This window comes from Parus major, chromosome 20 (assembly GCF_001522545.3).
Source record: "Parus major isolate Abel chromosome 20, Parus_major1.1, whole genome shotgun sequence".
NCBI classification, from domain to species: domain Eukaryota; kingdom Metazoa; phylum Chordata; class Aves; order Passeriformes; family Paridae; genus Parus; species Parus major.
Genome location: NC_031788.1, coordinates 3,496,916 through 3,511,671, shown reverse-complemented (window position 1 = coordinate 3,511,671; position 14,756 = coordinate 3,496,916). Strand labels below are relative to the sequence as shown.

At 44.3% G+C, this 14,756-nt stretch overlaps 1 protein-coding gene across 7 annotated transcripts in view; it reads right to left on the bottom strand.

Annotated features, from left to right (window-relative positions):
* Window positions 1-14,756, bottom strand: part of PTPRT (protein tyrosine phosphatase receptor type T) — a 435,686-nt gene that overhangs the window by 89,824 nt on the left and 331,106 nt on the right. For all 7 annotated transcript variants that reach the window (XM_015647508.2, XM_033519067.1, XM_033519069.1 and 4 more), the window contains exon 12: window positions 5,700-5,973. In XM_015647508.2, coding sequence (XP_015502994.1) covers window positions 5,700-5,973 — 274 coding nt within the window. The remainder of the gene's footprint in view (window positions 1-5,699; window positions 5,974-14,756) is intronic.

The following is a 14,756-nucleotide window of genomic DNA, read 5'->3' as shown; positions in this document are numbered from 1 at the left end:
AATGGAACAATGTAGGCACATTCTCACCGAGATCCTGGAATAGGAAAACACTTCATGGCTACATCCTGCAGCTCCTGATCCAACCCTCACTGTCCAACATGCTCCATATCCTGAAATCTCAGTGCACAATAAGCCCATCCACGTGCCTACCTCAACATATTGATGGAAATTTGTTCTCTGGAACTTATTTACCAATGAATAAAAGAAGATTATGTTGTACCTCACTCCAGGCTGAAGCCTGGCTGTATTTTTAAGTCCACACCCCATGGAAACACGTGGGCACTGTGTTTCAGGGTGCTGGCAGCCTGTTCCCACCTGCAGCCACCATCAGCACAACCTGGGACCCTCTGGAGAGAGTCCTGTGCTGAGCAGCTGGGCAAACCCTCTCTGCCACACAGCTCCTGCCCACAGCCTGGAAACTGCACACCATCAGCCTCCTGTAGCATTCCCCTGAATTTCCAGGGCTTTTGAAAACATTCTTTTAATATAGCTTTATTCTTTGATTTTAGAAGCAAAAGGAGCTGCTGCTGTCTACTAATTACTGAGCTTCCTAAATGCACATTTCACTCAAGTGAAATGGATGATAACGAGTTCTGCCTCTGTCTCCTCAGTGTTTGGATGGGAACAATTTTCTGCAGAAAAGGGCTACGAGGGCAGCAGGACATATGTTTATGTGACAGCTGCGTCTTCACAACCTAAAAAGCCACATGATCTTTTTTTTTCCCCCTTTTCTTTGAAACTGACAGCTTGCTGTTTACAGATTACAAACAACAATGAAAGCATCAAAGCTTTTCCTTCCATCTGTTTTCACACCCACCATTTTCCCTTTCCTTTACTATGATTATGACTTTGCAGCAGTCAAACAGAGCTTGCCTTGCCTGAAGAGCCACCTGCCAGCAGTGGTGGGACCTGCTGTCCCCAGATGTGCCCCTGGGGCTGCCCTACAACAGCCAGAGCTCTTTGGGCAGCTCCAGCTGGGAACAGACAATTTGAGAATTTGATAATTTGATAATTTGATCTGCTGCTGGTGCATGGACCAGACAAGGAATCACCACTGTCCCCTTGGCCTCAGCTCCAGCTTCAGTTCCCAGGGCTGAACATGGGACTTTTTGACAACCTGTTTCACACAGGGTAGGAACCATGGGTTTGTTCAGACTTAAAGACTTATTTTTTTGGTCCTCAATAAATTTTGTCCAAGTTCAGGAGAGCTCTAAATTGTGTGTTTATTTTCTATCCCATTGCAGCCAGTGGTTTGCAGTCTTAAAATATGTCTGTGCAGGGTCAATGGACTCCCCTATAATTTTTATTGCCAGCTTCAGGAAATTGCTATTTCCTTCCAGAAACCAAGCCAAACCTATTATTGCTATTCCAATTATCAGCTTTTTTTTAGTATCTGTGTCATTTGGAGAAGGGAGGTTTAACAAAGTGGTTAGAGCTTTTATTATTTACAATAGGAAGTTATTTCAATCATCTGTAGTTGATGATTGGGTACCCACTCCTCTCAGCCTCTCAAAAATGAGGTAAACTGGAGAAGGATTTTATTTATTATGCAGAAAACACTCAAGCCCACATCCTCTGGTCAACCAGACCTGGAGACAGGGGTATACAAAGAGTGAAGTGTTCCCACAGCTGCTTTATTTCTGTGCCAGCAGCTCCAAGATGAGATTAAGGAGTGAATGTAAGTGGATAAATCTGTACACCCAAAATCCTCCTGAACACAGAGCTCCCCAAAGCTGGTTAGTAGATCACAGAAGTGATGCAGGCAGCCCTGGTGCCATTTCATCTTTCAGAGCACGGCTCGTGCTGAACTCAAACACCTCCCTGCTTTTGTCATCTCCACTGGGATGAATGGCACCTCTCTGCTGGCAGCTCTATCCATACCTCCAAAATGTCCCAGAAGAATAATGCTGTGTGCTGTGAGCAGACCTGTCAGCATCAAGAAATCCAGCCTCAAGTCCCCTGATAATAATGAGCTGCCCAATTGTGCATGTAGTACAAGTCATTAGAGAGGCAAAAAATCAATAGGAATCTCGGTAGAGTCTATCATTCCCTCAAAAAAATAATATTCTCATTGATTCCTGCAGTGCTACTTTTCACAATTCTGGGTTGAAGACATCAGTCACCTGTTGGACCACCAGGCTGGCAGAGCAGCTGGCAGCATCCCCCATCACTCCAGCTGTGTTACACAGGCTCCTGCTCATCTCCCATTTACAGGAGAAATGGCCAAGAGTTATTGATTGTAACTGTGCCGTTACAGATTTCATTTTAACTCAATGAGGTAAATTCAGTTCCAGAAAGGATTTTTTTTAAGGAGCTCTGGTTTCTGAGCTGCTCAAAAATTCAGGCAGGTTTCACACAGCAGCCAGAAATTCTCCCCATTGGAGCGTGGTGCTGGATCAGCAACCAGAGACCTGCAGTGAGCCAGATAAAGACCTGGGGTCAATCAAACCTGCAACATCTCAGTGTGAGCATTGGGGCAGTGAAAGGGTGAGGGAGGGTAAGGAGAAACACGGGGTTCCCAGCCTGGCCCCACCTCACAGAGGGAAAAGTGCTGGCAGGGCAGGAATTTGAGAGGGGCTGAGCTCAGGGAGGGTTTTCAGACAAGCAAATCTCCGTGCTGTGTCAGGCAGCCATCTGCAGCAGCTGGGACCAGGACAAGCAGCAAACATCAGATCCCCACCTGGATGGCTGTGACAGTGCCTGGAGATCCTGCCAGAGCAGAGCCAAGCCAAACATCTCCTCTGCTTCTGTGCCACCCCTTGTGCTGACTCCTTCTACCAACTAAACAAGAACTAGTGCTGCTTCCCACACCTCAAAGCCTGGAGTTTGTGTCCCTTCCTCTTTCTCCCCTCTCTCACTTCAGACTCAGCCCCATTTCAGCTCAGCAGCTGGCTGTCAGCAGTGCCTAGGAGGAAAGGTCACACGATTTGTGTGACCAAGCTGAAATGCACTCAGTCTCACCAGGTTCTGCTCAGCCTCGTGTCTGGAGACAGCACCACAGTGACCAAACTGTGCCCAAGTGCCTGGGAGATGGATCCAGCCAGAGACAGCTCCTTCATTCAGACTCTGAGACAACTACAACAGTGCACAAGAGACGGCAGAAGAGCTCGTGATCTGCTTCTGCAGCAATTTTCCACACTTGTTTTGCATCCAGCTGTTAATTATGTTCCTTTCAGTGTAACAATCAGAGCTAATGGCTGCAGAGCAGACGGGAACACCAAATGAGTACAACCCTCCATGTACAGAGGAGCTCAAACAATGCAGAACTCTTACGACACTCTTAACCTCCTTCTAATCAAGCTTTTTGACCAAATCCAGGCTGTTTCTTCAAATTAAGCTCTCCCCAGAGCCCTCTGTTTCCAAAGGAAGATGTTCTGGTTCACTGCATGAAAGCTTCTCACTGCAGCTTCCAGGTGTGGAAAGAAATTTCATCATTCCACAACCGTCAGTGATTAATGAAACTATAGAATATCCTAATTAAAAAATGAGTGCCAATGTTCTGTTAAGTTTTTTCATCTGTTAGAGAGCATAAGGCTCTACTTTAACTGTGCCAAACTGTTATTGTTGCAGGGTTTTGCAGATGTGTCCTATCAAAAATCATGGAATGGTTTGGGTTGGATAAGTGACCTTAAAGACCATCCTGTTTCAATGCCCTGCTATGGACAGGGACACCTTCCACTATCCCAGGCTGCTCCAAATCCCATCCAGCCTGGCCTTGGACACTTCCAGGGATGGAAATGCCATGTTGCAGCCTTAATTATTCCCAGTATTTTCCAAGACCAGTCAAAGCTTCTTAGGTTACAGACAAGTCAAAACCCAGAACTCTTAAATACAAATGATACCTGCAAAAAATTCTGGGAGTGGAACAAAAACCTACTATTTACAGCTTCAAAAGTGTGAATGCTAATTGACCCTAATGTTTGAAATGTGGTGTTTAATGATTGTACCAAGAAGCAGAAGGGACCAGAACAGAAGCTACTCCTCTGAAGATCCATATTCCACTCTTGGGCATTTCCTCTATGCTTTTACTCACAGCACTACACTTTGAAGATATATAAAGAATATCCTGTAGAAATATAAATTATTACTATGGGAGGAAATTGCTTTCTCAAATAGGAATTTACTGTGTCTGGCTGGACACTTCTCATCCTGTCATGAACTGTGCATTGTTGCATAAAGACTATTTGATTAACTTATGCTTAAAGAGCCCTTTACAATCTTGTTGATGTTAGGACAGCCTGAGCAAGCCATCCTTTTCTGATTCCCTAACACCTGGAGTGTTGGGTGAGATGCAGGAAAAGCAGGAGCACCAGTGCTGCCTGAGTGCAGAACACCAAGGGAAGCCTACACTTCCCATCCACCCAAACCATTTATGGAATATTATATTGTACTTAAGCAAATAAAGTTTCTTCTTCCCTGGGGTCCCATTCACTAGCAATTAACAATCACACACGGGGGAACTACCTAGAAACAGAGAGACATATACATATATTCACAATTTCTTCTACAAAGGCAAATCCAAAATTGAATTAATTGAGCAGTGCTGGAAGGAAACTCTATTGGCTAGAAAGGAAACCAAGGTGAAAACCAGCACAGTGTTGAGGAGGTTTTGTACTTGTCAGCCACACAGCTGAAGCTCTGCAGCTTCAGGAAAATGGTGATAAATGAAGTGTGTAAAGCACTAAGAGGTGTTGTGAACACTGCCAGCCTGTGAAACCATCCCAGCACTCTGCAATGTGCAGCTGCAGCTCAGGTACAAACACCACTGAACCTTGCACTGCTCACCTTTGACTGATTCTTGTCATTTTGCTCTCTCAGGGGGTGATATGGTAGAGAATTTATCTATGTTAAAATTAAATTCCTGAAAGCACTGGCAAACATGCTAATGATAGCAGACTCTGCTACCCAGATTGGTGATGCCTTGTTAATGCTCTAAGACTCTTCACAAGGCTGGAGTGGCAAATTCTCTTGTGTTGTGTATGAATGGAAAACAGCTGGGGAGACAAAGAGGAGGAAGGTGATCCACTGAGGCTGGATCTGGGCTAAAACAGGAGAGGTAAAAAGTCCAACAAATATAAAACATGGCATTGTGTGTGTCATTTGAGTCTGAGCATGGTGTGGGCTGCATTTCCTGTGCATTTTAAACCAAATACACAGAGTAAAGATATGTAAAAATACAGCATTGCAGAGGGGTGGGACAGACATGCAGACAGTCCCCACCTGACTTCCTCAAGCTGAAACTCCCAACCACAAGTGCTGCATTATGATATGGCCAAGTGCAAGCTCCAAGGTAATCCAAATTCATAGCATCTCCTCCAAAATCACAAGCACTGTGAACTCTCAAGATACTGCAATTATGGCTTTTAAAAGCACAATAGCCCCTACTCTGACATTCACTCTTGTGGAAGGATAAAAAAAAAAAGAATCTAAATTCTAAGCAGCTCATTTAGTAAATCACATGGCTACATGTGCCTTTACAGAATCAGGTCCTCAACGGCTTTCTCATTGGATCTGAGCATCTAAGAGAGATTTGAGTGAAGGACAAGTAATGGCATGCTTGATTTTCATCAGATTTCTGTAAGAGGGTAATAAGAAGGAGAAGTTAAACCAGCATCCAATCGAGAAGGAAGGAGAGTGATGAGGAGGACAGAGAGATGCAGTCACACCAACAGATGCAGCTCAATTTTCCCTGCACTTACTCCATTGGCCTTGCTAAGAGCCTGGAAGTATATGCTGTAGCTTTTCAGGGGGGAAAGAGGAGCATTCCAGTAGCCATTGTAGGTCTTGTTGTCGCCCACAGTGAAGGGCTGTGTGACAGGGAGGTTGATGGGCTTCAGCTCGGCTGCAAAGTAGTGTGGGGAGTCCAGACTGGAGGCGTTCTTGTAGCTCACTGGCACAGAGAAGCACTCGATGATGTCTGCAGCTCTCCGGGCTTTCTGCAGCTTCTCCTCCTTGACAACCAGCTGGTAGACACTGGGAGGGAGACAGAAAGGTGAGATTAGAGACCCCAGAGCCTTGAACATCAGGAATGTTCCCAGCAATGAGAGGACAAGAGTAGAGCAAAGTCAGAAACACACAGCTGAGGTGCCCCAGCAAACACAGCTCTTGGTGTGGCCACTGGAAGTCACCGTGGGGGAAATGTGCTGGGAAATGTGCTGGGAAATGTGCTGGGAAATGTGCTGGCCATGTGCTCTGTTGGTTTAATTGAGTAAATCAGGATAAACCCCAGTGAAATCAGACTCGATTTCAAGCATGTCACTCTCTAGGAAAAGGAATAACTAATAAAATATCCAGTCTAGAATGAATTTTTGATGTGCTGAAGGTTGGTGAGCAGATGGTTTCTCCTTCAGCCACCAAAAGGAAACATGAATTGTTTGCTTGGGCCAAAGAGTGGCTGCAGTGGAGGAGAGCATGGGCAGTGGCAGTGGTGGCAGGTGCCTTTGGAAACAGTTTCAGGGTGCAAAAAGCTGTTTAGGCCAAAAAGAATCTTGAGCATCGCTTTTTTTGACCCTCCCTCTTATCTTGATGCCCACATAACCACCTGGTGGGGCCCTGGCACAGGGTGCCCAGAGCAGCTGTGGCTGTCCCTGGATCCCTGGCAGTGTCCAAGGAAGGGTGGGATGGGGCTTGGAGCAGCCTGGGACAGTGGAAGGTGTCCCTGCCATGGCAGGGGGTGAATTGAGATGGGCTTTAAGTTTCCTTCTAACCCAAACCATTCTCGTGTTCTATGACCTCTTTTTGGGATATTCTGCAACATAGAATTCTTTAATTCCCAGTGGCAAGCCTCCTTCTACCTTCCATCCCTTGAGGACTGTTTATGTACTGAGAAGGTGGCTTTATAGCTCTCTCAATCCACTTTTGTCTCAAGAAACAACAACAACTCCTCATATTCTCTCTGACTCTATGAAATGGTAATCCTTTTTGATTCCTGCTAAGCTTTTGGCCATTATGATATATAATAGCAATCTTGTTATTTCTAGCTTACTATTCCAGGCTCAGAGCCTGCGAGGCATTCAAATGCAGTCTGCTTTTTTTTCTTTCCTCAGGCAGCTAACAAAGCCCTGGAGTTGGATGCTGCCATAGCCCAGGCAGGTTTTACTGTCTGTTTAACACCGCTCACACACTTGACAAAGAGAGATAGGGCTGCAGTCATTTTACTTGGTGTCAGGCTATTCAGATGTGCTGCCCTCACCTGTCTGTGTCAGGCTGGGCCTTTGTTCCCTCAGACAGGGGAGATCGATTAAGAGATTGGGAGCAGCCCGCAGTGTATCATTGTCCCGGCTTTCACAGGCTCATTGCTGCTGAGAGATTGGTCTGGGAATTTTCTAACATAGCAATAGTTCATCAATGCTCCCCTGAGCAGCGGAGTTCTGCCTCCTCCAGCACACAGGAGTGGCAGAAGCTCCTGGAATTCCCATTCCCGTGGGGATCTGGCTCTGGCAGGGAAGTGCTTGGAAACCATTTGGCTCCCACTGCTAGACACAATCCCAGCTAATCTGAACAAGCACGAGCAATTTATGAATTACTCAGTACTAAAGCTCTCCTTACACTGGCATTTGCTAATGTAGCAGGAGCACCAGCTGCATGGCCTGCAGCCTTTAATGATGTCCCATCAGCATTTTGGAAAGCTGTCCCCCTCCTACTGCTCATCAGAGCCTTTAATAAAATATTTCAGATCTTCTCTGATATTTATTTTACAATTTTAAAAAGACAAACACAGGTTTCCAAGCAACACGTTGAGGATGCAGTGGGAGCTGAGAGCCTGTTCAATACAAACCCTCTCCTCAGCTCAGCAATAGCAGCTCTTGCTGGGCTGCTCTGGCCACTCTTTACTGACAGTGTACATTCTTATTCTGACCCTTCTCTGGCAATAATAATCAACACTAGTGGAAAAGTTTGTCAATTTGCTTGTCAGACATATGCAGAATTGCAGCTGACAGTTCTAGGGACACTTGCCAGATGCCTTCTAACCTAAAAACATTTGATTTCTGTTTCATCCAATCCTAAACACTTGCATTTTCTGGTCATAGAAAGGTATATACACAAATATATATGTATAGACATATATTAACGTGCTTTCAGCCTACACAGAGGCCAAGAACTCCCTCATCCTCTCTCCCCAGACCCAAGGGGGATGCTCATTCTCTCGGTTATCCCACTTGCAAGCCACAAACTCGTGCACTGTCTGTCTTTGGAGAAGTGGAAGTTCCCAGGGACATGAACTGCCAGGTAACTGAACTCTTTCCCAAATCATTAGAGCACTACGGACACTTTTTATCATGAGCAAGAGTTTTGATACATACCAAACCCAGTCACAGATACTCTTTTGCCTCTATTCTTTCACATCTTCTCTTTCCCACTTAGCTGTTAACATACTTCCTCCCTTCACAAGGATAACTCACTCTTGTAGCAGCCTGAAATTTTACTTTTAATGTTTATTCTTTTGAAGTGAATGAAGGTTCCTCTGGAAGAACAAAGGTGTGTTCACGAACATTCAGCTGGGGTGTAGCAATTGCCCAGTTTGTGTTCAAGTTAAAACCCTGCTCATCTCCTGCTCAAACTCTGCCTCTTTTTCCATGGAGCAGGTATCTGACACTGCTGTCACTGCTCCCCCTGGCTAAAAGCCCTCCTCGGGTGACACTGAGGCTGGGGACTGGCTGCTCTCGGGGCATTTTCCTCCCTGATGCCCCAGCTCACACAGCTCACACAGCATCCTCATCTTTGCTTCGACTGCTTGGCTTGGGGTGCAGCACCTCCAGCCTCGCTCCTCCCTGAGAGACCACTCCCAAAGGAAGAGCTCAAACAATTCTGAGCTCAAAGTTTGCTCTGGGCTGAAGATTATCACTCTGGTTCCCTTACCAAATGGGTAAGGGTCTCCCTTTCTGTTTTGATCCAAGTATTTTGATCTGTCTAGACCCTCCAGAAGGGCAGGATTCCCAGTTCACCCAGCAAGGACACAGACTGCTACAGATTTTTTTCTTTTCCTATAATTTTTTGTGGTTTTGTTTGTTTGTTTGTCTTTTGTTGGTGGTGGTTTTGTGTTTGTTTTTGGTGAGTTGTTTGTTTTTTGCTTAGTGTTTTTTTGGTTGTTTTGTTGTTGGTTTTTGGGTTTTTTGTTTGTTTTGTTTTGGGTTTTTTTTTGTATATTTTTTATTTGTTTTGTTTTGGTGCTTTTTCTGTTTTGTTTTTTTGTTTTTTGAGTTACATTCTTCTCCTCCTGTTTTGTTTATACCTAGGAGCAGAATTTCCCTGCCTTTAAGCTCATTTTCAGAGATCAACTTCTCTGCATTAACCAGTGAAGTGCTGCAAAGCACAGCAAGTGCTTCCACACCTGCATTGAGGTTACCTTGTAACTTAGAGCAAACCCACCAACCCTACACCCAAAGCGAATTGCTGTGGGAATTCTGAGTAGCAAATATCTTATTACCCATCCTAAAGTTTAGCAAACCATCTGTGTTACTACAACATTTCTCAAAAGAGTAAAATGAATCCAGCTTTGCTCAGAGGATGGGAACTTGGTGGGATACAGCACAACCCCCAGGATCATGGTTGGGCACTAATTCAGGATAAACTTGGTGAGTAGGATCTGCCCTTTTGGCCTGAAAGCCCTTCAGCTGCACTCACATCTCTGGGCCAGGGCTGAGCAGGGTCTTCCCTTTGCAATTTGCTGTCCCTGAATATTCTATAACACAGTGAAAGGAGAAGTGGTTTTCCAAAAAGTGGTGCTGGAGGCAAGGATAAAACAAGCAAACGGGCAATGGAAATAAGGAGGAGATATCCAAACTATTCTAATAGCTCTTATTCCATCTAGCAGGTAGGCATGGATCTCCTGGGGCTCTCCACATCTCAGCTTCAAAGGTGCTGCTCCCATCCAGGATCAGCTAACGTGGCATTCCTGGCAGGAATCAATGCCTCGGCTGCGAACGCCCAGCTGGATACGAGTGTCGGTGTTGTACACAGAAATGATATCAAAAGAGACAACAAAAACAGAGCTTTCAAACTCCTGCACGAGGTAACAACTTCAGTGCCATGAAGTTGTGAAATGAAAGTGAAATGAAAGATGATGCAGCCACACTAACTCCTGCACTGCAGTTTTTAATGTCAGGACACATTTGGAAAAGCCGCAGTCAAACACATGTGGATGTGCTGCAGGTGTTAGCAGGGGTTTTGTGCTCCCAGTGCCACCACAGCCCACTTTGGTGCAGCCAAATAAAGCTGCTGTCTCCATACAAACCACCAGGGACTGCTTTCCAAACATTCACAGGCTCTGCTCTCCGGAGAGCTCTCGAGGGATTCTCAAATCTGGGCCACAAAACAAATGCATTTCCTCCTGGAGGGATGGGGAGCTGACTGCCCTGTGTGCAGCTGCACACTCTGATTAGAAAAGGAGGCCAAAACTGGGCCCTTTTATAAATTTCAAAGGTCTTAGATAGATAAATCCACATCAATTTTATAGAAGCTTTTTAAAGTTTTTGACAGCTTGGCTGTAAATCACTGATAAAAGCACCCACCTTAATGGGCCACAGCACAAGTGTTGCCTGCAGAGGAATGAAAGGTGCCCTTATCACCATCTACAAGGTAATTTTTTAAATTATGAGTTCCCTATTCAGTGTGAAAAAAAATCAACATTCCCAGTCACAGCCTGTTTCTGTCATGGAAAGCTCTCAAATATTTGCCTCAGGCTTGTCCTTTCCCTGATCTTGATTTCTTTTTGAGGATGGACTGAGACAACTTGTCCACAAATTAAGTATTAAGACCAGTCTCAAATTTTGAATGTAGGATGCTCAGGAATGTGGGGAGGAAAAGCTGAGTCAGGGCTCTCTCCATAAAGCATCCAACATCTGGCCCATGCACTTTGGTCTCCTGCCACATCAACAAGGTACAACCTTCTCTCTGCTCTTGATAATGAGAGGGTAGGAAAAGGAATATCATTTCTTTGTAACCTTGCAGTGATCCACTCACCTGAATTATTAAAGCTTAAAAGAAACAATGTTTCAGCAGCTGAGCACTCCCTCTGGACCAATCTCATTATTAAACTTTCCTTCATATCATATAAAGATTTAATATATTTTCATTTAACACATAAATTTATTATCAGCCACATATTATTTCCAATATTATTTTCTCCCAGGGAGCAAAAATAAGTGACAATTAGTACAGCTTGATCTTGTAGTGGTTTTTTTTTAGCAGACTACTGTGATCAGGTTTTGTTGTTCATCCTACAGAGAACAGGAACTTCCCACTTCTAGCTCACATTACTTTCAGAATAACTCTTTGATAGGCTACAGGAAATAAGAGAGTAGTGGTTTCCTTTTTACTGGTTATTTTAATTCAAAGAATGAAGAACAGAAAGGAGAAAATGAAAGAAGGACAGAAAAGATTTCTGCCTCCCCATGTGGGATGTAGCAGCTGATGTGGAGCTGGACATTGAATTTTCACCCCTGCACATATTCTGTGGACGGAACAGATCCAACTATTCCAAAAAAGGCCATCCAAACCCACAAGAATAAACCCCAAATACTGTTTGACCAACCCACAAGGGTCAGTGCTGCACAGAGGTAAAGAAAAGGCATCAGCAGCACAAGAACAGGGACAAAAACACAATAAATAGAGGGAGCAGCAACCACTTCACCTCCTTTTCCCTCGTGGGCCACACAAGGATCCAGCCCCAGATACTGAGCACCAGCTTTTTTATCATTTGATGATTCCATTTAACTTGTGATCCTGTTAAATTTGGGTGAGCCAAAGTAAGGATATCTGGATATATCCATGAAGGTTCATCACATTTATTCTGACAGTATGGAGCCATCTCCCGGGATACTGGAACGGGAGAGGGTTTGATGGGCTGCCTGACACCCACATTTAGAATTCAGATTAGCCACTGGATGTGCAGATGCTTGTTTTATGGCCAAGCTGCCTTCAGTGATGCACACTGAGACAGGAGCATCAATGTCTTTATTTCCCCCTCAAAGATATCAGGATCAAAGCCTGAATTCTGCCACAGAGACAGTAAGAAATAAAATAATGGGAATTTTAAAGAAAGGTACTCCATATATCAGTACTCTGTATTGTTTATCCTAAAATGTGACATTAAACTGTAAATAGATCCTTCTCACAATGTGCCATCAGCCCCACCATGAATCTGCATATGGGAGATTTTGTAAAAAACTCAACCCAAACCAAGTCTAAAAAAAGCTTTATATAACATAAATATATATATACATATAACATTCCCCTAAAGTTGACAAGAACTCAAGGGACTGCCATAAAGGCTGATGCTGACACTCACTGCCTTCCTTGGGCTCCAATTTCCCACCAGGCACCCAAGAGTCAACTCCCCAGAGAGCTTCTGAGTTCATGAAGTTTTCTGGGTGCAAACAGCTGCCAGTATATTCCTGAGAATTGAGTTACTGCCTTCACATATTCAAAAATGTCACCCTCAGTACCTCCAATAGCATTTTTAATCAGAAGCTCTGAAACTAATCTACAAACCATAATGAACTGCGTTTCACAGCCACCTAGGACACACTGACAGGACCCAGTGCTCTGTTCTGCAATTTTCTGTCTATTTAAGAACTGATTCGAAACACATTAAAATCAATTAAAGATTGCTGCTGTTTCCATTGCACTCTGGAACAGCTCCATGCAGAATACAATCAGCTGAAGTAAAGGTTTGCTTTCAATAAACAGTTTCATGCAAGAAAGAGGAGGGGAAAAAAGAGATTGTTCATCTTCTGGAATGTGCTTGGCTGTTTCAAAGACTCAAAAAGTAGTCCATTATGAATATTGGGCTGCACTGCCATCAATCAGCTTGCTCGCATCTGCAAAGCATTCACAAAAATATAGCTGATAATAGTGATGCTACTTGAGGAAATAGTCTCTCATATTGCAAAGTTATTCACACCAAAGCCTTCATTTTGGAGTTATTTTTGCGTGTTCTTTTAGCAGTCATTTAAATTAAACAACTCTTGTACTACGTTCACTGAAGTTGAAGAATACCAAAAAAATAAAAGATTCAAATACAGCCAAATTTGTAAAAAATGGCATAGGAAGAAGAGATGGTAATTACTGCCATTATGATGAAAAAAACCTGCTGAGATAGAGCCAATAATAATGAAATCATTTAATAATCAAGAAGTCTGGGAAGAGAGTCTCTTCACATTTTCTTCCACTCTCACATTCAGCTCAGTGCTGCAGAGTTACCACTAGGGCATGTCAGACCCTGAAATCCATGAAACAAAAGGTGGTGATTTCACACTTGGATAAAACCATTTGGACTCAGCCTTTTCACACAGCCATTCTTTTATCGCTGAAATTTCAAGCTTTGTTAAATTTCTCCAGTGATTACAAGGGGCTCTGGTAAAAGTGAGGATGTTTAATGACTGTGTGGTTCCTGTACAGGACAGAGAGATGGGGCTGTGCTGTCCCAGCCAGCAGCAGGAGCTGGGATGAGCTGCCTGTGGGACAGGAGTGACATCTGCTCAGGAACTGAGAAAACAGCAAACCCAAACAAAAAGTTTTTATTTGCAGAAAAGCATCCTGCCAGTGCCACTCCAACAAACGCTGTCTTGGGCCAGGATGCTCTGTCTGGAATTGTTTGCAGTCTCACAACTCCCACAGCTGACTGAAAAAATGAAAACTCTGTTGGAAGGTGTAGGGGGTGTTTGTTTTGGGTTGCTGGGGTTTGGGGATTTTTGGTGGGGGTTAGGTGGGGTTTTAGTTTAAAAAGTGGCAGTGTAATGTCAAATATTCCATGGCCCTCCTGGCTTGCAGGGGTTTCATGCTGACAGACTCCTGTGATGCAGCAGAAATGATGCCACTGTTGCAGATACATAAACAATGGGGAATGTGACTCTGCTGCTATCACAGTATCAGCTGTATGTAAACAAATCCACACTTTCCTGTCCAACATTCCTCCATCCACCCACCAGCCAATATGTCCTGTCTAATGGAGTCTGGAGCACCCAGCCTGAACACATGCTGCTCCTACCAAACCTCTCAAATCAGAAAGAAAAGGAGAGAAATGTGACTCCTGAGCATCACTGGGGATGGAATCTGCAGTGATAAGGGAGGAGCAGACAGGCCTGGGAGAGAGGTGTTTGGAGACTGGCTCTGTCCTAAAATGGCACCACACAAAAGATGCAGCAGAGCCACAAACACCAGTTTATTGTGCCAGTAATGATGGTTTAAATAGCAGAGCTCTGAGCAGCCTGGGATAGGGGAAGGTGTCCCTGCCTGTGGCAGGGGGTTGGAACTGGGTGAACTTTAATGTCCCTTCAACCCAAATCATTCTGTGCCTCTATGATTCTACATGTGCACATCTGAGCAGCCCTGTGTGTAGCCACACATAAATACCTCAATTAAAATCAGCATTTCCAGCCTCATAAGGTTCCACCCACCATGACTCTTCTCTGACTGAAGAGGTTATGGAAAGGTGTCCAAAAATCCAGATATTCCCATGTAGCTCCAAGCAAGTCTGGCCATCAGCACAGCACCTGCCCACAGCAAACAGCAATGTGGGAACAAAACCTCAGGAGCTGCTCAGAGCACAGATCTATTCCCTGACCTTAAAGAAGGATTTGTGTACTTAAAGGGACATTTTTTCCCATCTTTATCATTTGCCCTAATAAATGTCTTCAATTCAGGCTTGCAGAAAGTCCATCCCCAGCCCACCAGAACTCTGCTCTGCATCTGTTTACTTGTACATATGCCATATTATTTGTGCTCTCTTAAATGCTTTAAATTCTCTATTTAAT